Source organism: Ranitomeya variabilis, chromosome 4, assembly GCF_051348905.1.
Source record: "Ranitomeya variabilis isolate aRanVar5 chromosome 4, aRanVar5.hap1, whole genome shotgun sequence".
NCBI lineage: Eukaryota > Metazoa > Chordata > Amphibia > Anura > Dendrobatidae > Ranitomeya > Ranitomeya variabilis.
In genome coordinates, this window is record NC_135235.1 from 298,806,683 (window position 1) to 298,828,686 (window position 22,004).

General features: G+C 51.7%; 1 protein-coding gene across 1 annotated transcript; it reads right to left on the reverse strand.

The window, feature by feature from the left end:
* Positions 1-208: 208 nt before the first annotated feature.
* LRRC47 (leucine rich repeat containing 47) lies at positions 209-18,109 on the reverse strand. Its single transcript, XM_077250307.1, has 7 exons — positions 17,507-18,109; positions 15,486-15,953; positions 10,222-10,338; positions 8,303-8,418; positions 4,058-4,160; positions 3,795-3,884; positions 209-572 (listed from the first exon to the last, which is right to left on the reverse strand). The coding sequence occupies exons 1-7, from the start codon at positions 18,065-18,067 to the stop codon at positions 324-326; spliced, it is 1,704 nt and encodes a 567-aa protein (XP_077106422.1). The 5' UTR covers positions 18,068-18,109; the 3' UTR covers positions 209-323.
* Between the last annotated feature and the right edge of the window lie 3,895 nt (positions 18,110-22,004).

Here is a 22,004-nt window from a genome sequence, read left to right on the forward strand (position 1 = left end):
TTTTTTAAGAGCGGATCTCCACATGAACCTGTACAGCTCCTCAGCCTCCTCCATATTCAGAATCTGTTTGAAGGATACACATGACCACTGCAGCCAATCAGCTCTGAATACAGACTCGTGATGGTGGTCACCCAAAGCAGGGAAGTGGTTGCAAGGCAACTCGGCCCCCCTAAAGCAGGACTGTGAGAAATAATCAGGCTGCACAGCGTTATTACCATGTATACAGTATGGGTGTATTTACGGCAGGGCGGCAGCACGAGGACAAGAGTAAAACATAAAAGGTTAATAAAAAATAAATACACTGATAGTAGTGAACAGCGCTGCTAACGTACGACCGCGAACGATGAAGAACTCAGGTTCAGGTCGGTTTTTGAAGGGTATAAAACTTTGAGGTTTCCGTCCGCATCAGCCACTCGCACCTGCTCCAGCACAAGATGGCGGATGCCCTCAGCATCCGGGCACGGCGAAGCCGCCGGGTGTCCATGGCCATCACCTCCTCTGTCAGCCTCCGAGTCTGAGGTAACTTCCTCCTCTTTGTTCTCCAGAGTGAATTTATTCAGTTCTGCCATTTTCTGTATGAGAAACACCAATATCAGTACAATAATATATATATATATATATAACACACACAGTCCTGACGCTGTGCTACATGCTGCACCTTGCTCGGCTGCGAGCGGCTGCTGTGGGAGACGTGAACTGGCTCGACCAGAATGGACAGTGGTGGTGATGAAACAATACAGTAATTTACTATCCTAAGAAGCTGTTCCCCTGAAGTTCCCAGGAGCCGTGTACCTGTACTTAGTGATGGACATTGCACGTCTTACGAGAATCTTCGTGTTACTATAGAACTGATTTCAAAGGAACTGCAAGATCCTCAATCAGTGGAACTAAAGGTACCGTCACATTAAGCGACGCTGCAGCGATAGCGATGCCGATCGCTGCAGCGTCGCTGTTTGATCGCTGGGGAGCTGTCACACAGACCGCTCTCCAGCGACCAACGATGCCGAGGTCCCCGGGTAACCAGGGTAAGCATCGGGTTGCTAAGCGCAGAGCCGCGCTTAGTAACCCGATGTTTACCCTGGTTACCAGCGTAAAAGTTAAAAAAACAAACAGCACATACTCACCAGCGCGTCCCCCAGCCTCTGCTTCCTGACACTGACTGAGCTCCGGCCCTAACAGCACAGCGGTGACGTCACCGCTGTGCTTTCACTTTCAGTTTAGGGCCGGCGCTCAGTCAGTGTCAGGAAGCAGAGGCTGGGGGACGCGCTGGTGAGTATGTGCTGTTTGTTTTTTTAACTTTTACGCTGGTAACCAGGGTAAACATCGGGTTACTAAGCGCGGCCCTGCGCTTAGTAACCCGATGTTTACCCTGGTTACCAGTGTAAAATATCGCTGGTATCCTTGCTTTTGCTGTCAAACACGGCGATACACGGCGACCTAGCGACCAAATAAAGTGCAGACCTTCTAGCAGCGACCAGCAATTTCACAGCGGGATCCAGATCGCTGCTGCGTGTCAAATACAGCGATATCGCTATCCAGGTCGCTGCAACGTCACGGATTGCTGGCGATATCGCCTAGTGTGACGGTACCTTAAGGAGTGAAGACGACACTGCGCTGTCCGGAGAATTGTGCTCATTTCATGGAGGACTGATGCTCTCAACTTACTTGGAACAAGGAGGCAGGTGGTTGGATTTTCATGTTTATGGTTACATTTAACTAATGCAATTTACAGACTGAAGGAGACCCTACTGTGTAGCAACGTGCAGGGTATGCGTGACTCAGATAAAAGGAGACCCTACTGTGTAGCAAAGTGCAGGGTGTGCGTGACTCAGATAAAAGGAGACCCTACTGTGTAGCAACGTGCAGGGTATGAGTGACTCAGATAGAAGGGGACCCTACTATGTAGCCATGTGCGGGGTGTGCGTGACTCAGATAGAAGGGGACCCTACTATGTAGCCATGTGCGGGGTATGAGCAACTCATATAGAAGGGGACCCTACTGTGCAGCAACGTGTAGAATACGGGTGACTCTGCTATGGAGTGACCCTACTGTGTACCAATATGCGGGGGTATGTGCAACATGGATATAAGGGGGACCCTACTGCTTTCATTGTTACATTTTTTTTCCAGAATTAGATTTTGATAGTTATATACATATACCTCCCCCTATAATAATAATACTACTATAAAAAAAGAAGTCCCATGCATTGTCTAGATTGTGAACACGTGACCCAGCAGTATGGGGATATGCAGATATTTGGCTGTCTACTGTAAGTCTGTTCGGACCTGAATTTGGACAGCTTTCACAGCAGCTCACATTGACTGATCTTCAGAGACCGAGACATCCTGGTATTCAGCAATTGTCCTACCAGTCCCAAAAGGGCTGTGGAGTCGGAGTAGAAGAGTCTGAGCCTATTTTGGTGGAGTTGGGAGTCGGTAAAAAATGGACTGAATGACTCCTAAAATATATAATACATTGGGTACAGTAGTACAAGGCAGGATGTACTGTAAATGTTTTCATATGAATTTGGGAAAGTTATGAAGTGTCCTATAAATGTCTGTTGTGTTCCTGATCTAAAGATCTCGGCTTGTAGTTGAGATGAATCTGTGCTGCACTTTATACACATGCTCAGTAGTGACCAGTGCTGTGGAATCGGAGACAGGGAAATTAAGGAGTCGGAGGATTGGAATTACCGACTCCACAGCCTCAATTCCCAACCCCATTTAATGATTTCATGTAACGGTACAACAATTAGTCCTCTTCGTAGATGATCTGCAGAGTCCATCAGTGCTTTCTCCCCTCCATATCTCCAGGACGTAACCTTTCTTCCTACTGATCACTTGAGAGTAGTCCAGCAAGATAATATTGGCTCTGCCTTCTGGGGAGCATATGGGATTCCTAAAGCACCCCACCATAAATATTATTTATGGTTTGGCCAATTCTTCGGAAGGTAGACATCTCTCATGACTCTATACAAGAGCCACAGCCAATCAGGATAAGTCAAAACCAGAATACAAGTCTAACGACCAATATACTTCTGAGAGACCTTGTTCCCCAACCTGGTTCTCCGCCTGTACCAGGCACTCGTTTCTGCCCCCAATGACGCCCCCATCATTACCACCCTACTGAATATGTAGAGCACATTAGCAGATCTCTCCCAACACATCACAAGCCAAAGAGATGTTCCACTGCCGGCGGCACATCACTGTGCATATCAGAAGAGATGAAATTACACCCTGGCAATGTCCTATTTCCATTGAAGACACAGCACATCCAGAAATAGCACCCCGAGGTACCTCACTGTACAGAGTGAAAACTAGGACGGAAAGCAAAGACTCCTCCATACAGATCACTTTCTCCGAGATCCTGTTTGGACACAAGTGGGGGAAAAAAATTCTGGAAAAAGAAAAACACTTGTGACTCAGTGGTGTTTTTTGAAGTTTCTCAGTAGTTGGAAGACTGTATTGTGAAGTTCTGCAGCAGCTGAGGTGCAAATCGTAGGAGCTATATTGGTAGCACAAGGACTTAGGATGCAGATTCTCTGTAAAGCAAATGGTCAGGGGTCCTATAAGAAGTAGGTCAGAACTTCCCATTATTACCAGGCCCTATAAATCCTAACAGCTGCTGTAATGCTGGGATTCCTACAGACTGCAGAGCACGTACCATCCGTCATGGTCCTGATCCATGAAGTCCATTCGTACCCAAGGGTATTTTAGAACACCAGGGAGTATAATACCAAAAAAAAAAAAAAAAAAAAGCAACAGAAGTGGGAGTTGGTAAAAAGCAGGACTCACAGCAACCAGGGCGTCCATGACGTCTTTACAGATCTGCAAACTGCTGGAACTGGTCACCTCGAGGAGAAGGTCCCGGGTGGACTTAATGATCTGGGAAAACATATATCATCGTTAGTTGTGTCCAATGTCACTGGTACCGTAACTTATCACTCATCAGTGGGAGGCGTTGGGGACAGACTGGGAATAAGTGTCAGTGGCTGGAATACGAGAACCATACACCCACCCGACAGAGGAAGGACAACAGAAATATGTCAGCACCGTACCTTGGTCTTGTCGCTATTTGTGATCGGTGGGAAGGAGATGACGGCATTTTCGGCATCTACCAAGCACGGATAGTTCTCTTTGCCATCCAGTAAATGAAGGTATCTGGGGAGCATAGAACCATCATCACCTCTATACACAGACATGTATGTAGGGCCATCTACCCCACCAGGAGACCCAATATAAAGAGAAGTAATCCAATGGCCTCCCCCACCCGATACTCGGCATCTGACATATTCATTAGTATAGGGCACGTGTATCATACTGGCCAAGCATCCGATGAACGCCAAGTCAGGAGAATCTCTCAGATGCAAAAGTCAGAAAAGTTGGACAAACGCTTGAGGACCTGAAGAAACTCAAAGACAAACTTTTGCTAGGGAAATGCCATCCGACAACCACAGCCATAAGGTATTCATAGCAAGCAGCCCATCAGATATTGAAAGGCACTGTGCTGAAGAGGAGCAGTGTCTCGACAGCAATCACATCCTGCCGTACCTCATTTGCCCTTTAAAATGGTATTTTCTAATGGTTTTGAATTATAACAAACGCAAATATGTGCCTGGCGCTGCCCTCCCACGCCACACCGGGCCTGGTTCCTCCCCCCCCCCCCCTCGCGCCACACCGAGCCTGGTGCCTCCCCCCTCCCCGCCTGGTGCAGCCCCCTCCTGCTCCACACCGGGCCTGGTGCCTCCCCCCCTGCGCCACACTGGGCCCGTTGCTGCATTCCCCTGCGCCACACGCCGCATTCCCCTGTGCCACACCCACTGCCCAGCACAGTAACAATATCTGAAGTGCTGATATTTGAGCAGCTTTTTTCTTCCCTGTAGACAGATATGAAATACTATACATGTCCGATCTACAGGCGGGCGAACACACCTTGGTACACACAATGGCAGCATGCCGGCCGTGCCCTCCCAGAGTGCTGGGTAACCACTTGGGTGCTGGAATGCTGGATTCAGTGACGTCTTATTCTAGGAATCTAGTCCTTGAGAACAAAGATGGATTATGTAACTGAACACAACGGGGACACCTGCACTATTCAGAAAGAGCAAACTGAGCCGACTCATCCGCCTCTACCAAGTGGACAATTCACAACAGTCCCTCGGGTGGGTCGCCACCGACCATAATGCAGAAGCCAGGAAACGGAGCTTTACTAAGGGCACAGTAAACACTTATGTGGCCACACATCTCAAGAGGGTTTGTGGCCGAGATGCACAATTCCTTCCATTATCTTCCATAATGCAGAGTGAGAAACGCTTACTTCTTGGGATACACATGATGGAGGAGGCGCCAATACATTTCATCTTCCTAATGACTTACAACCCATGAGAGCCTGAACAGCGCGGTGCTTCCATGGTGCGGTGCAAGGCTGGTGCTGGCTAATGACAGCCGAGCTCCTGATGGTCGCAGTCAACAGTGAATGCAGCCCGATCAGAGGGGCTCCCCCATCCTATGCTCCAGTCACCAAGTTTCCCAGAGATCAGTGACCGGGGAACCCCCTGGGCAGTTAGCATTGGGACTGAGCAATGACCCCATGACTGTTCCCCTTGCTTGATGTTAGGGTACACTCAGTGTTACTCTAACAGCAGCCCATGTCAAGAAGGCACGGTGCACTTATGTCTACAAATGCATTATGCTTGAAACATTAATATAATCTGCGGCCGCCGGACAGGACCGTGGGAATCATCTCTTAGCCAACGGCATCTCTGGCTCCTCTTATGATTAGCCAACTTGGTGCAATGTTATTGTTGTGGTGCGATGCATACATGACCCTGTGCCGGGCCGAATAATCAAGAGAGGATTCACGGTAGGATTCAGCTCTCAGGGCTCCCCTCAAACAGCCACAGATCACCAACATGACCGATGTACTGGGTCCTACCATTCTATTCTCACCAATTCTAATAGTCATCATCCCTTAAAGGGGTTGTCCAGGGCCAAATTATTTATTTAAAATGAGCCAAAAAAGTAACATGCAGGTATTTGCTAACAGACAACTTTCTGCCTGTTCTACTCGGCGCTGGCTCAGAGCCGTCACTGACCGCTTCTGCCAGCGATTCAGCTGATAAACATCAACAGAGAAGCTTTTCCTCTACCAGGCTGCTCTGTTGACATCTTGCTGATTAACAATAGGCTCCCCAGTTAAGCAGCAGCAAGCCAGCTGTCAATCAGCATGACGTCGTCAGTCACACCCTGTCAACGGAGCACAGCGGAAGAAAAGGGGCTGCTTAGTTGACATGATGTCAGTGGAAGCCAAAGGATCGCTGGAATGAGCGGTCTGTGACCACTCTGTGCTGGCAGAGATTGGAGCTGGGTAGAACAGTCAGGTAGTTAACTATATATCTGTTAGTTCTTAGGCCAAGAGCAAATCATTAAGGCTACTTTCACACTAGCGTCGGGAAAGACCCGTCGCTGTGCGTCGGGCCGACGTTCCCGACGCTAGCGTGGTCTCCGCCGCACAACGGGGGCAGCGGATGTATTTTTCCAACGCATCCGCTGCCCCATTGTGAGGTGCGGGGAAGTGCGGGGAGATGGGGGCGGAGTTCCGGCCGCGCATGCGCGGTCGGAAAAAGCGGACCGTCGTGAGCAAAAAACGTTACATGTAACGTTTTTTTCTCCCGACGGTCCGCTACCACACGCCCAAGCGTCGCAAAACGGACGCGACGTTTGGCAATGCGTCGCAAATGCGTCGCTAATGTTAGTCTATGACGAATAAACGTATCCAGCAAGAACTTTTGCTGGATGCGTATTTTCGGCAAAACGACGCATTTGCGACGTATTGCAGTTAACGCTAGTGTGAAAGTAGCCTTATATAGTCCTGGATAACCTGTTTAATCCCCTTTCAACCTTGGACATATAGGTACGTCCAAGGTGGCCTCTCCCCATTTGATGCAGGCTCCGGCGATGAGCCTGCAACTTTTCCAGTACATGTGCCGCTAACAGCCGCAGGTGGAATTGTGATCCACCTGTGGCTGTTAACATGTTAAATGGCACTGTTAATCTCTGACATCAGCATTTAACATGATCGCGCTGGAAGCGTGTCACTAATCCTGCCCAGGTCACATGACCGCAGGTCGCCTATGGGTTGGCATGACAACCCTGGGTCAGCAGGCCGGCGCTCACAGCAAATGAGCATTTTAGCTACACATAGCAGGGATGAAGCCATGCTGTGTGAGGCACAAGCAATCGGATGATTGCAGCTTCTAGTCTCCCATGGAGACTATTGAAGCAAGTGTTAGGAAAAAAAAAAGGTTTTTAAAAATATTTTTAAACAAAAACGCCAGAATTGCATTTTTTTTTTTTATGGTTACCGCAACATTGCATTAAATACAATAACGGGTGATCAAAAGTGTGTATCTGCACCAAAGTTGTATCATTAGAAACGTAAGCTCGGCGCGCAAAAAATAAACTTTCACCCAACCCCAGATGATGAAAAATGGAGAAGCTCTGGGTCTCAGAAAAATGCAACTTTTTTGTTAAAGGTTTTTTTTTTTTTTTTTCACCAGTTAAATGAATAAGAACTCGTAATGACCTGGAGAATCATAATCCTTTTCAGAAAGTGATAACATAAGAACAGTATGAAATTAAAAACTATTACAGAATTTATTTGTATATTGTCTCGTTGCCTCCTCCGTCCCCTACCAAAAAATATAAGCAGAAAGCAGAGTGACCAGTGTAAAGGCACAGTACTGTGCAGATCAGATAAAAAAGGAGATCCCTAACCACTGAGCTTAAACATTTAAATGGGTTGTCCACCTTTGAATTGATTTTTTTTTTTTTTTTACAGCATCCAGGATGCAGTAAAATAAGTTCTATTCATCTAACTGATTGCTCACAGATCATCCTCTTCCAGCGCTGCACGGGTCCTCTTTCGGTCTCTGCACTTTTTCAGTACTGAGAAGCCTGTGACCACTGCAGCCAATTACTGACTGCAGGGGTCATGATGAGTCTGGTAGTCATTACACAGTAAATATCAGTTCGCTGCTCTCTGTATGACCTGTGTGGTCCAAACGGACTTGTGACTGCAGCAAACAATAATTGGCCACGGCAGTGATAAATTGGCTGCAATGACTACGTGTCCGAGACCGGCGGGGGACCCAAACAGTGCTGGAGGAGGTTCTGCAGGGGATCAGTGAGGTAAATACACTTTATTATCTCAGTATTATAAAAGGTGTTTCACAGAAATAAATAATTAATTCTTGATCTCATATCTGTGGCCCATCTCAGTAGGCGGAAAGAGCAGAACTTACTTGTGAAGTCCAGACACGTTCTGACGCTTCTTCTGCTTCCTCTGCTCCTCAGCCTCGAACTTCAGCTGGCGGAGGAGCTCCTTGGCGTTTATTTCTTTACGGTTCAGCGGTATGATCTATTATACAGAAATGTTGATATTGGTGATTATACGGCCATAGATGAAGACGTGACCGAGGTGGCCTCCGTTCTGGGGCTTTCCAGCTGTTTGGCCACAGGTCGGAGAGACTATTGGGCCAATGTCACTCGGGCCTCTATGAAAAGCTGGGTGCCCACCGATCAGACAGGACCGGCTTCCAGGTATATCTGACTACGTGCCTCTGATGACAAGGACTAAGCCAGACAAATGTCTTACGTGTTTTCACTCCGCTTGTTAAATATTAACCACTAGTCCTACGGCTTAGGGCCGGACAATGCGGGATTAGCCTGAAATCATTAGGTGCTATACAAGCAGGTCACTCCGGGTTCTGCATGAGCGGCGCGGTAAAGATGTACGCAGGGACCGCAGGGCAAACACCACGCGCTGTAAACGGGCGACGCTCACACTGTCTCAGTGTCCGGTACTGTACACAGCCGCAGTACTTCCATCAGGACCACGCCAGAGCCCCCAGAATTATTCCATTTTGAGCGCTCCCTGACCCTAGAATTGTGCGAGTCACGGTAGGTGTAAGGAGTGACCGGCTTCTCACCAACATCAGACTTATGGGACCATTATGGTAAAACCAGTGCAGCCTTTTCTTAAAAGGGATTGTCCACCTAGCTTAACAGACTAATGGTGGCCTTAGAATAAAACAGATACTCGCATCACTGACCATGTCCCGAGTCTCCATGATGACGTCACCGCTGCAGCCAATCACTGACTGAAGCGTTCACATCCTGAGCCAAAAGAGACAGTCGCCTACCTTTCTTCTGGCTCGGGGAAAGATCACCACTGCAGCCAATCTCTGTGACTGACGCAGTGGTCAGATGAAGTCCCATTGCCAAAAGAGGAAGCAAAGAGATCAGCGATCTGATTTTTTACATTTTAAGAGCTCAATGGGTCAGGTGTTTTTTTTTTTTTTTTTTTTTTAAAGCATATAGATATGGGTTAAATGGTCACAGGACCGCTAAACCCACATATGAAATTGTCTCAGCCGAGAGTGCGTTTCCAATGCAGAGCGGGGGTCAGCCATGGCTGATCCTTCCGTTTCCCAGCATCCATCATTGGGGGATAATGTAGACATTCGATAGACCAGACTCGCTGACGTTCATCTTGGTGCATGATCCGCTTAAGGTCCAATTCACAAATCCAATTTTTGCTTACGGGTGCCATTTGTGGCATTCAGGCATGGCACTCATACCTGCGATAGATAGTCTATGGGGCCATTCACAGGTCTGGGTCAAAATCGGCAATGAGTCTATGGGTCCGTGAAAAAAAAATCAAAAAAATCAGATGTCGATATCAGGGTGTGGTGCGATTTTCAAGGACTGTCATAATGGAGACAGAAGAGAATGTTTCTCCTTTTTATGCACACACAATAAAATCTGATTAACCGATTAAAAAATAAAATTAAAATATTAAAATGGTCCATTTTTTATTGTAAGCAGAAAAGTCAGCCATGTGAACGAGGCCCAATAATGACTTCCCTCCACGCACACCTTATGTCCTCCGTCTCGTCACCATATCTTTAATTTCCCCGCAAGACAAATTCTGCGAAGACAAGAAAGGTTTCCACAACACATGGCGAGCGACAGCAGGGCCCTGGGCCCCAGGCACGACAGTGTTTCCTCCAGATTCCTTAGCTATGACAGCCGGGGTAAGCCAATCCGTCCAGTCCAGCCGCTCCGGACAGGCCCCACTGACAATAGGACTGATAGCCCCCAGGTCCCAGTTTAGGGCCCATCCTTAACCCATTATCTATTTCCCGGTAAATGAACTCACCGTGAACTCTTTCGGTGGTCTGGCGTCATATAACAAGGGTCCCTTCACCCGCTGCAGGTCGTGGGTGGCAATGGTTGCCAATGTTCTCTTATCACACATGTCTTCATGAAGTTTAGTCTAAAACGTCAAAATTTAATATTAAGAATATGAAAAACACAAGCTTTTGGCTTTCAACTGAATTTTGTGACGCACCCCAGCAAGAAAACCGATCCTGTGCTGCCTGTCAGTCATTGCTGCAAACCATCACCAAGCTGAGAAAAGAAAAACTGTACCCAGCATGCATTTTATGCAGCAGTCAGGAAGCTATTGTTCCCTGCTATCAGCCATTTAAACATCACTACTGTTCAGAAGTTCCTCTACCACGTGATCAATATTGTTTTTTCCGTATAAGAGGAAAGAGCCTTCAGACAGATTAAGCATTCCTCACACACGGTGAGATCTCCGCACACACGCTGCGTGGATTGTACAAGCCGGATACGTGGACAACACATGTATGCGAGGAGTACAGACACAGCAACGTAGTCACGTGCTGCCATCCAGTGGCCAACACGCTACATAACACGAGCTGAGTTCTCTATCCCAAGCCAGCAGAACATAACATACAATCCTTGCAGGTATCAAAATACAGCTCCCTCTGCTCGTCTAGTATGTCTCCATTTCTCGAGCTGCACCAGTTCTCTGGAAAGCACTACCACAGACAGTCACATTCATAACCCGAGTTCCATGGTATAAAATGACTCCTAAAAGTGACTTATTAAAGCAGGCCTATGCAATTCGCTATTCAGACTGCTTACCCCCCCTCCCCACACACACATTGATTTGTATAATGTAGACAACCACTTTTTACTGTGTGACCCCCATCACCTAACAGAATGAAGGACAAGTGTCACTTCACTGGCTTGAACTGTTTACTAGTTACCACTACCCTAGAGCACCCGGAACTGAATATGGAGCCCTCCCGCTACCCTAGAGAATCCAGGACTGGAATATGGAGCCCACCCGCTACCCTACAGCACCTGAGACTGGAATATGGAGCCCTCCCGCTACCCTACAGCACCTGAGACTGGAATATGAAGCCCTCCCGCTACCCTACAGCACCCTGGACTGGAATATGGAGCCCACCCGCTACCCTACAGCACCCGAGACTGGAATATGGAGCCCTCCCGCTACCCTACAGCACCTGAGACTGGAATATGAAGCCCTCCCGCTACCCTACAGCACCCCGGACTGGAATATGGAGCCCTCCCGCTACCCTACAGCACCCGGGACTGGAATATGGAGCCCTCCCGCTACCCTAGAGCATCCCGAACTGGAATATGGAGCCCTCCCGCTACCCTAGAGCACCCCGGACTGGAATATGGAGCCCTCCCGCTACCCTAGAGCACACCGAACTGGAATATGGGGCCCTCACGCTACCCTAGAGCACCCTGGACTGGAATATGGAGCCCTCACGCTACCCTAGAGCACCCTTGACTGGAATATGAAGCCCTCACGCTACCCTAGAGCACCCGAGACTGGAATATGGAGCCCTCCCGCTACCCTAGAGCACCCGAGACTGGAATATGGAGCCCTCCCGCTACCCTACAGCACCTGAGACTGGAATATGGAGCCCTCCCGCTACCCTAGAGCACCCCGGACTGGAATATGGAGCCCTCCCGCTACCCTAGAGCACCCGAGACTGGAATATGGAGCCCTCCCGCTACCCTAGAGCACCCGAGACTGGAATATGGAGCCCTCCCGCTACCCTACAGCACCTGAGACTGGAATATGGAGCCCTCCTGCTACCCTAGAGCACCCCGGACTGGAATATGGAGCCCTCCCGCTACCCTAGAGCACCCCGAACTGGAATATGGAGCCCTCCCGCTACCCTAGAGCACCCCGGACTGGAATATGGAGCCCTCCTGCTACCCTAGAGAACCAGGGACTGGAATATGAAGCCCTCCCGCTACCCTAGAGCACCCCGAACTGGAATATGGAGCCCTCCCGCTACCCTAGAGCACCCCGAACTGGAATATGGAGCCCTCCCGCTACCCTAGAGCACCCCGGACTGTAATATGGAGCCCTCATGCTACCCTAGAGCACCCTTGACTGGAATATGAAGCCCTCCCGCTACCCTAGAGCACCCTGGACTGGAATATGGAGCCCTCCTGCTACCCTAGAGAACCAGGGACTGGAATATGAAGCCCTCCTGCTACCTAGAGCACCCGGGACTGAAATATGGAGCCCTCCCGCTACCCTACAGCACCCGAGACTGGAATATGAAGCCCTCCCGCTACCCTACAGCACCCGAGACTGGAATATCGAGCCCTCCCGCTACCCTAGAGCACCCGGGACTGGAATATCGAGCCCTCCCGCTACCCTAGAGCACCCGGGACTGGAATATGAAGCCCTCCCGCTACCTAGAGCACCCGGGACTGAAATATGGAGCCCTCCCGCTACCCTACAGCACCCGGGACTGGAATATGGAGCCCTCCCGATACCCTAGAGCACCCCGAACTGGAATATGGAGCCCTCACGCTACCCTACAGCACCCGGGACTGGAATATGGAGCCCTCACGCTACCCTAGAGCACCCCGAACTGGAATATGGAGCCCTCACGCTACCCTAGAGCACCCCGGACTGGAATATGGAGCCCTCCCGCTTCCCTACAGCACTCAGGACTGGAATATGGAGCCCTCCCGCTACCTAGAGCACCCGGGACTGGAATATGGAGCCCTCCCGCTACCTTACAGCACCCGGGACTGGAATATGGAGCCCTCCCGCTACCTAGAACACCTGGGACTGGAATATGAAGCCCTCCCGCTACCCTAGAGCGCCTGGGACTGGAATATGGAGCCCTCCCGCTACCCTACAGCACCCGGGACTGGAATATGGAGCCCTCCCGCTTCCCTACAGCACTCGGGACTGGAATATGGAGCCCTCCCGCTACCCTACAGCACCCGGGACTGGAATATGGAGCCCTCCCGCTTCCCTACAGCACTCGGGACTGGAATATGGAGCCCTCCCGCTACCTAGAGCACCCGGGACTGGAATATGAAGCCCTCCCGCTACCTTACAGCACCCGGGACTGGAATATGGAGCCCTCCCGCTACCCGGGACTGCAATATTGAGCCCTCCCGCTACCCTAGAGCACCCGGGACTGGAATATGAAGCCCTCCCGCTACCTTACAGCACCCGGGACTGGAATATGGAGCCCTCCCGCTACCCGGGACTGCAATATTGAGCCCTCCCGCTACCCTAGAGCACCCAGAACTGGAATATGAAGCCCTCCCGCTACCCTACAGCACCCGGGACTGTAATATGGAGCCCTCCCGCTACTCTAGAGTACCCGGGACTGGAATATGGAGCCCTCCCGCTACCCTAGAGCACCCCGGACTGTAATATGGAGCCCTCATGCTACCCTAGAGCACCCTTGACTGGAATATGAAGCCCTCCCGCTACCCTAGAGCACCCTGGACTGGAATATGGAGCCCTCCTGCTACCCTAGAGAACCAGGGACTGGAATATGAAGCCCTCCCGCTACCCTAGAGCACCCCGAACTGGAATATGGAGCCCTCCCGCTACCCTAGAGCACCCCGGACTGTAATATGGAGCCCTCATGCTACCCTAGAGCACCCTTGACTGGAATATGAAGCCCTCCCGCTACCCTAGAGCACCCTGGACTGGAATATGGAGCCCTCCTGCTACCCTAGAGAACCAGGGACTGGAATATGAAGCCCTCCTGCTACCTAGAGCACCCGGGACTGAAATATGGAGCCCTCCCGCTACCCTACAGCACCCGAGACTGGAATATGAAGCCCTCCCGCTACCCTACAGCACCCGAGACTGGAATATCGAGCCCTCCCGCTACCCTAGAGCACCCGGGACTGGAATATCGAGCCCTCCCGCTACCCTAGAGCACCCGGGACTGGAATATGAAGCCCTCCCGCTACCTAGAGCACCCGGGACTGAAATATGGAGCCCTCCCGCTACCCTACAGCACCCGGGACTGGAATATGGAGCCCTCCCGATACCCTAGAGCACCCCGAACTGGAATATGGAGCCCTCACGCTACCCTACAGCACCCGGGACTGGAATATGGAGCCCTCACGCTACCCTAGAGCACCCCGAACTGGAATATGGAGCCCTCACGCTACCCTAGAGCACCCCGGACTGGAATATGGAGCCCTCCCGCTTCCCTACAGCACTCAGGACTGGAATATGGAGCCCTCCCGCTACCTAGAGCACCCGGGACTGGAATATGGAGCCCTCCCGCTACCTTACAGCACCCGGGACTGGAATATGGAGCCCTCCCGCTACCTAGAACACCTGGGACTGGAATATGAAGCCCTCCCGCTACCCTAGAGCGCCTGGGACTGGAATATTGAGCCCTCCCGCTACCCTACAGCACCCGGGACTGGAATATGGAGCCCTCCCGCTTCCCTACAGCACTCGGGACTGGAATATGGAGCCCTCCCGCTACCCTACAGCACCCGGGACTGGAATATGGAGCCCTCCCGCTTCCCTACAGCACTCGGGACTGGAATATGGAGCCCTCCCGCTACCTAGAGCACCCGGGACTGGAATATGAAGCCCTCCCGCTACCTTACAGCACCCGGGACTGGAATATGGAGCCCTCCCGCTACCCGGGACTGCAATATTGAGCCCTCCCGCTACCCTAGAGCACCCGGGACTGGAATATGAAGCCCTCCCGCTACCTTACAGCACCCGGGACTGGAATATGGAGCCCTCCCGCTACCCGGGACTGCAATATTGAGCCCTCCCGCTACCCTAGAGCACCCAGAACTGGAATATGAAGCCCTCCCGCTACCCTACAGCACCCGGGACTGTAATATGGAGCCCTCCCGCTACTCTAGAGTACCCGGGACTGGAATATGGAGCCCTCCCGCTACCCTAGAGCACCCGGGATTATAATATGAAGCCCTACCGCAGTATTCCTTTATAATGGGGTTGTGCCAAGTATGATAGTTATCCCCTATCCTCAGGACAGGCAATAACTTCCTGAGCGCTGGGGGTCAGACTGCTAGCAAGAACCAGGATCCCAAAAATGGAGTGGAGGATTAGCTTTGCCGTCTCCGTCAGGCTAATTGACAACGAGAGATGTAATGGTGCGCATGCTCAGCCTCCTCTCCAGCCCTGGTACTTGGGCTGTTGGGGGTCTCAGCGGTCGGACCCCTAGTGATTAGGAAGTTATACCCTACCCTATGCATGGGGGATAATGTGGATCCTCGGCACAACCCCTGCAGTCCAGTCTCCACATTTACCTGTGCCGTTAGGAAGCGTTTCAGGGCGTTTCCAGGCTTCAGGTTCATCCCTCTGACCACGCAGCACACGATATACGGCCGCACATCCTTGGCGCTGGCTGCCACGCTGACTGTGAGGGCGGCAGGGTTCTCAGCTATGTGGAGGACCCTCAGCATCATCTTATTCACATCCTCCACCTCTGGTTCGTCATCCTCCTCCTCCTCTCCTCCGCTGTCCCTCTTCGGCTTCCGCTGTTTCTTCTTCTTCTCCTCTTTCACCGCGTTCTCCGGCTTGGACTTCCCTTTTCCCCCTCCTCGGCCCCCGGCCCTCAGGTACTCCAGGATGGACTTGGTCTGGCAGCCGTTCACCATCTTCTCCAGTCGTTTGTCCTTCAGTTTGTTGCCCTTGAAGTTGATGTCTTTCAGCTTGGTGCAGTCCGCCAGCTCGTGCGGGATCTCCGTCAGCTGGTTGTCTGAGAGGTCCAGGCTCTGGAAAACGACAGAAATTACGTCAAGACAGACGCACTGTAGAACCAGACTTCACGCATCTGATTGCAGTCAGTGAATGGAAATCTGCCTTATATTCAGGGGCAGAAATCCCCTCCAGACTTGGCTCTGTACAAGGTACTGTATAGTCGGCCCATAGACCAACATGGCCAGCCATGTGCCAGGTAGGGGAGAGATTTGTGTGTCTGCCGAGTATTCCCTGCACTAACACACTGCAAAAACAGCAGCTGTGAGCAGGACTAAGGTTGAGACTTGCTTAGCTGGATCCATAACTCCATAGAATACAATGGAAAAGGTGATTAGAGGGGTTGTCCGGCCTTAGGCAGCCTACGTGACTGCAGATTTGTGAATCCTCACATTGCGCACACTGCATTATCAGGATTCTCCAGTATCATTCATGTGATTTGCCTACTTCTGGCCACATTCCGACTAGACGTGTCCAACCTCATAATACATTTCCATTGAGCGAGGCCGCACACGTCTAGTTGGCATGTGTCTGCAGATCACATAGTCGCCACCAGCACCAAAGAATCCTGACAACACACTGTGTGCGCAATGTGAGGATGCACAAGTCTGCAGTCTGAAGATTGGCGGAACAACTGTACCCAAGTGTGGACATCTTTAACCAATTCTTGTCCCAAAGGCGCCAAAAGCAAATCCTAAATGTGCAAATGCTTCATCCGCCTTATATCCACATATCCACCGGGAACAGAACCTCGGCCCAGATTCATCACGGGTGGATTTTTTCCATGACAGTCTTGATGAAGTGCGGGGAGGGGAGCTCACCTCACTACAAGCCTTACTCCGGTCAGGACTAGAGTAAGATTTGTGGTGTAAGGAACGGTGCTGCGCGTCATGAATTGGACAAGCGGGGGTCAACGCGACCCCTCAGTCACGAGAGGCTGGTATGATGACTCCAGAGGTTACTAAATCTTTACAGCCTGGCGAAACACTTAAGAGTTTTTAGTGCCGGTTTTCTGCTGTATGAACTTTGATGGTCGGGGAGTCTCAGATGACAAGTCCAAGGCGGCCTCTCACCAACCAGCCGGCTGACAGGTGTTTAGGGAGAGACCCGGCAGCCATTGGGGCGGCAACAAGCTGCTCAAATATCTCCCCTATATATTCTGCTCACACTAGGGCTCTTTTTCAAGATGTTTTTGGAGAAGAAACTCTCCAAAACCCTCAACCCCAAACCACCTCCCAGTCGAGAAGAACACCCCCCACCTCCCGGACGAGAAACCCCCCCCCCCCCCCCACGACAACCCCCAAACCACCCCCTGGTCAAGAAGAACACCCCCGCCCCCCCAAAACCACCTCCCGGTCGAGAAGAACACCCCCCCCACCGCCCCGGTCGAGAGGAACACCCCCCCCACCGCCCCGGTCGAGAGGAACACCCCCCCACCCCCGTCGAGAATTACACCCCCCTGGTCGAGAAGAACACCGCCCCACCTCCCTGTGGGCGAGAAGCGCATGCCCAGACGACCCCCTGGGCGAGAGTAAGAGCCCCTGAATGAGGGCCGGTGACCGCTCCGCACCTTGAGCGCCGGCAGCAGGCGGATGTCCGCCCCCAGCTCCTGGATGTGGTTGTCGGCGGCGGAGATGGCGGCCAGCAGGCTGAGGCGCGGGCTGAGCAGGCCGGCGGGGAGGCTGCGGATGGCGTTGCGGGCCAGGTTGAGGGCGGCCAGCTTGGTGCAGCGCTCCAGCCCCGGGGGCAGCTCCCGCAGCCGGTTCCAGCTGACGTTCAGGGTGCACAGCTCGGGCAGCTCGCACAGCTCGGCCGGCAGCTCCTCCAGCTCATTGCCCGACACGTCCAGCACCCGCAGGCCGCGCAGCCGCTCCAGGCTCCGGGGCAGGCTCTGCAGCTTGTTCTGGCACAGGATCAGGCTCTGCAGGTGGAGGAGGCGGCCCAGGTCGGCCGGCAGCTCCCGCAGCTCCGAGCAGCCGCTCACCTCCAGGTAATTCAGGAGGGAGAGCGAGAAGAGCGCGGGCGGTAAGCGGCCATCACACTGCCGGAGCCGCTCGTCCACCCCCTGCAGCACCAGCTCCCGCCGCTTCTCCTTCTCCGCCCGCTCTACCTCCGGCCACTGCGCGGCCATGTTGTCTGCCAAACACTATACACGTGCAGGCTCGGAAATAAAGCGGAGCCAATTAGGAGGCGAGACGTCACTAGCCATCAAGGAAACGAACCAATGAGACAGCAAGACGTCATCATCCCGGAAGTAATAGGTAGTGAGCTGCCAGGGGATGTGACGTAATCGGTAAGAGGCCTCTTTACCTAGTGTGCTTAGACGCTAGAGGTCGCAATGGAGCCACAGAATACATAGACCTCTACTGTCGCAGGGTATGCAAATAGCCTCTTCAGAGAGGGAGGACGTGAACTCTAGCGCCACCTATGGGGGAGTGATAGAAATCATAAAGTCAATAGCGAGTCTTACTATATGGCGGGAGTCACACTAGAGCGTAAAAAATCGCATAGCTCTCAGACCAATGTTAATCTATGGGACAGCTCCCATCATCCGATATATTCTTGGCCGTATTATACGTGCGAGGGAAATCGCAGCATGCTGTTAGTGTATCTCGGCCGACAATCACCAAAGTCTATGGGGGCGAGAAAAACTCGCACCTCACACGGACCATCAGTGTGACTTGTGAGAAATACGCATCGGTGTCCTATAGAAAAGCCGGCAATTCAGTGCGGTGTAATGTAAAATCACACTGACAGGTTAGAATAGGTAAAATAAATGTCTACACATAGTATAGGTAGATATATATATATATATATATATATACACTCACCGGCCACTTTATTAGGTACACCATGCTAGTAACGGGTTGGACCCCTTTTGCCTTCAGAACTGCCTCAATTCTTCGTGGCATAGATTCAACAAGGTGCTGGAAGCATTCCTCAGAGATTTTGGTCCATATTGACATGATGGCATCACACAGTTGCCGCAGATTTGTCGGCTGCACATCCCAAAGATGCTCCATACAAGGCAGGATGGATCCATGCTTTCATGTTGTTTACGCCAAATTCTGACCCTACCATCCGAATGTCGCAGCAGAAATCGAGACTCATCAGACCAAGCAACGTTTTTCCAATCTTCTACTGTCCAATTTCGATGAGCTTGTACAAATTGTAGCCTCAGTTTCCTGTTCTTAGCTGAAAGGAGTGGTACCCGGTGTGGTCTTCTGCTGCTGTAGCCCATCTGTCTCAAAGTTCGACGCACTGTGCGTTCAGAGATGCTCTTAGGCCTACCTTGGTTGTAACGGGTGGCGATTTGAGTCACTGTTGCCTTTCTATCAGCTCGAACCAGTCTGCCCATTCTCCTCTGACCTCTGGCATCAACAAGGCATTTCCGCCCACAGAACTGCCGCTCACTGGATTTTTTTTCTTTTTCGGACCATTCTCTGTAAACCCTAGAGATGGTTGTGCGTGAAAATCCCAGTAGATCAGCAGTTTCTGAAATACTCAGACCAGCCCTTCTGGCACCAACAACCATGCCACGTTCAAAGGCACTCAAATCACCTTTCTTCCCCATACTGATGCTCGGTTTGAACTGCAGGAGATTGTCTTGACCATGTCTACATGCCTAAATGCACTGAGTTGCCGCCATGTGATTGGCTGATTAGAAATTAAGTGTTAACAAGAAGTTGGACAGGTGTACCTAATAAAGTGGCCGGTGAGTGTAGATATTTCATAGGTAGCAGAAAAGCCGGTAAATCAATTGTTGGGTTCTGTAAAATCATTACAGAACCCGGCAGGATATGAGACGTGGTTTACATACAGTAAACCATTACATATCCCTTATATTTTTCTATGCCCCTCACTAATAATGTTAGTAGTGTGTGTGTGTGTGTAAAATTTTGGAGCTGTAGGTGTTAAAGGGTTAATTCACGTAAAAAACTGGCCAGTGACTGAGGGCAGATATTAATAGCCTAGAGAGGGTCCATGGTTATTGGCCCCCCCCTGGCTACAAACATCTGCCCCCAGCCACCCCAGAAAAGGCACATCTGGAAGATGCGCCTATTCTGGCACTTGGCTACTCTCTTCCCACTCCAGTGTAGCCGTGGGATATGGGGTAATGAAGGGTTAATGCCACCTTGCTATTGTAAGGTGACATTAAGCCAGGTTAATAATGGAGAGGTGTCAATAAGAAACCTATCCATTATTAATCCAATATTATGTAAGGGTTAAAAATACACACACACATCTAATATATAATTGCCTAGAATACTACTTCCTGCAATTTGTGCCAACTTCCGTGGCTTTGTCCGGAGCTAATGTCCGGAGCTAATGTCCGGAGCTAATGTCCGGAGATAAGTGACGTCACCAGTGTCCTACACCCAGGCAGAGCACAGGGGCCCCAGGCAGCATATGGGGCCCCAGGCAGAGCACAGTGGCCCCAGGCAGAGCACAGGGGCCCCAGGCAGCATATGGGGCCCCAGGCAGAGCACAGGGGCCCCAGGCAGAGCACAGGGGCCCCAGGCAGCATATGGGGCCCCAGGCAGAGCACAGGGGCCCCAGGCAGCATATGGGGCCCCAGGCAGAGCACAGTGGCCCCAGGCAGAGCACAGGGGCCCCAGGCAGAACATGGGGCCCCAGGCAGAGCACAGGGGCCCCAGGCAGCATATGGGGCCCCAGGCAGAGCACAGTGGTCCCAGGCAGAGCACAGGGGCCCCAGGCAGCTTATGGGGCCCCAGGCAGAGCACAGTGGCCCCAGGCAGAACATGGGGCCCCAGGCAGAGCACAGGGGCCCCAGGCAGAACATGGGGCCCCAGGCAGAGCACAGGGGCCCCAGGCAGAGCACAGGGGCCCCAGGCAGCATATGGGGCCCCAGGCAGAGCACAGGGGCCCCAGGCAGCATATGGGGCCCCAGACAGAGCACAGTGGCCCCAGGCAGAGCACAGGGGCCCCAGGCAGCATATGGGGCCCCAGGCAGAGCACAGGGGCCCCAGGCAGCCTATGGGGCCCCAGGCAGAGCACAGTGGCCCCAGGCAGAACATGGGGCCCCAGGCAGAGCACAGGGGCCCCAGGCAGAGCACAGGGGCCCCAGGCAGCATATGGGGCCCCAGGCAGAGCACAGTGGTCCCAGGTAGAGCACAGGGGCCCCAGGCAGCCTATGGGGCCCCAGGCAGAGCACAGGGGCCCCAGGCAGCATATGGGGCCCCAGGCAGAGCACAGGGGCCCCAGGCAGCATATGGGGCCCCAGGCAGAGCACAGTGGCCGCAGGCAGAGCACAGGGGTCCCAGGCAGAAGATGGGGCCCCAGGCAGAGCACAGGGGCCCCAGGCAGAGCACAGGGGCCCCAGGCAGCATATGGGGCCCCAGGCAGAGCACAGGGGCCCCAGGCAGCATATGGGGCCCCAGGCAGAGCACAGCGATATTTTGGACCACTGTGCGGTGTTTCAGACCCCCTGTGTGATGTCTGGGGCCCTGTTCTTAAGTATATTAAAGATTAAAGTAACGTATATTAAAGTATATTATAGATCAAATTTGACACGTTTATGAGCACCATTGAGTGATATACTCAAGAATGACATAATTTTTCAACATTTTATGGTTTCAAACTGTAAACACTCATTTTTTTTTTACTTCAACCAGAAAACCTTAACGGTTCATAAAAAACTTGACTGTTCAGGATATGATAAAAGTCATAGTATTCTGAATCTTTAACTTATAAAGATACCTTTACATGGGGTGATTATTGGTTCCAGAGAGGCTTTCGGCCGATAATCGTACACATGGCTGGTGACAGGACAATACAATATAAACGTTCAAAGGTAAACACTGATAACATTAAAATCTAATATATAATTGCCTAGAATACTACTTCCGGCAATTTGTGCCAACTTCCGTGGCTTTATCCGGAGATAATGTCCGGAGATAAGTGAAGTCACCAGCGTCCTACACCCGCTCAGGGTGGACAAAGATATATGCCTTCGTGGTGCGCGGCACTTTTCTGATTGGTTGCCGCCTGCCGCGAGCGACCAATCAGAAATGTGCCGTACTGTCAAGAATTGTCAAGAGCTGGTG

Bases quoted from the DNA above. Each gene is read 5' to 3' on its own strand.
- LRRC47 (XM_077250307.1), bottom strand. From the start codon at position 18,067: ATGGCCGCGCAGTGGCCGGAGGTAGAGCGGGCGGAGAAGGAGAAGCGG. The intron at 15,954-17,506 runs GTGCGGAGCGGT...GTCGTTTTCCAG, and splicing joins GCCTGCTGCCGGCGCTCAAG to AGCCTGGACCTCTCAGACAA. The intron at 573-3,794 runs GTGAGTCCTGCT...TTTCTCATACAG, and splicing joins TCATGGACGCCCTGGTTGCT to AAAATGGCAGAACTGAATAA.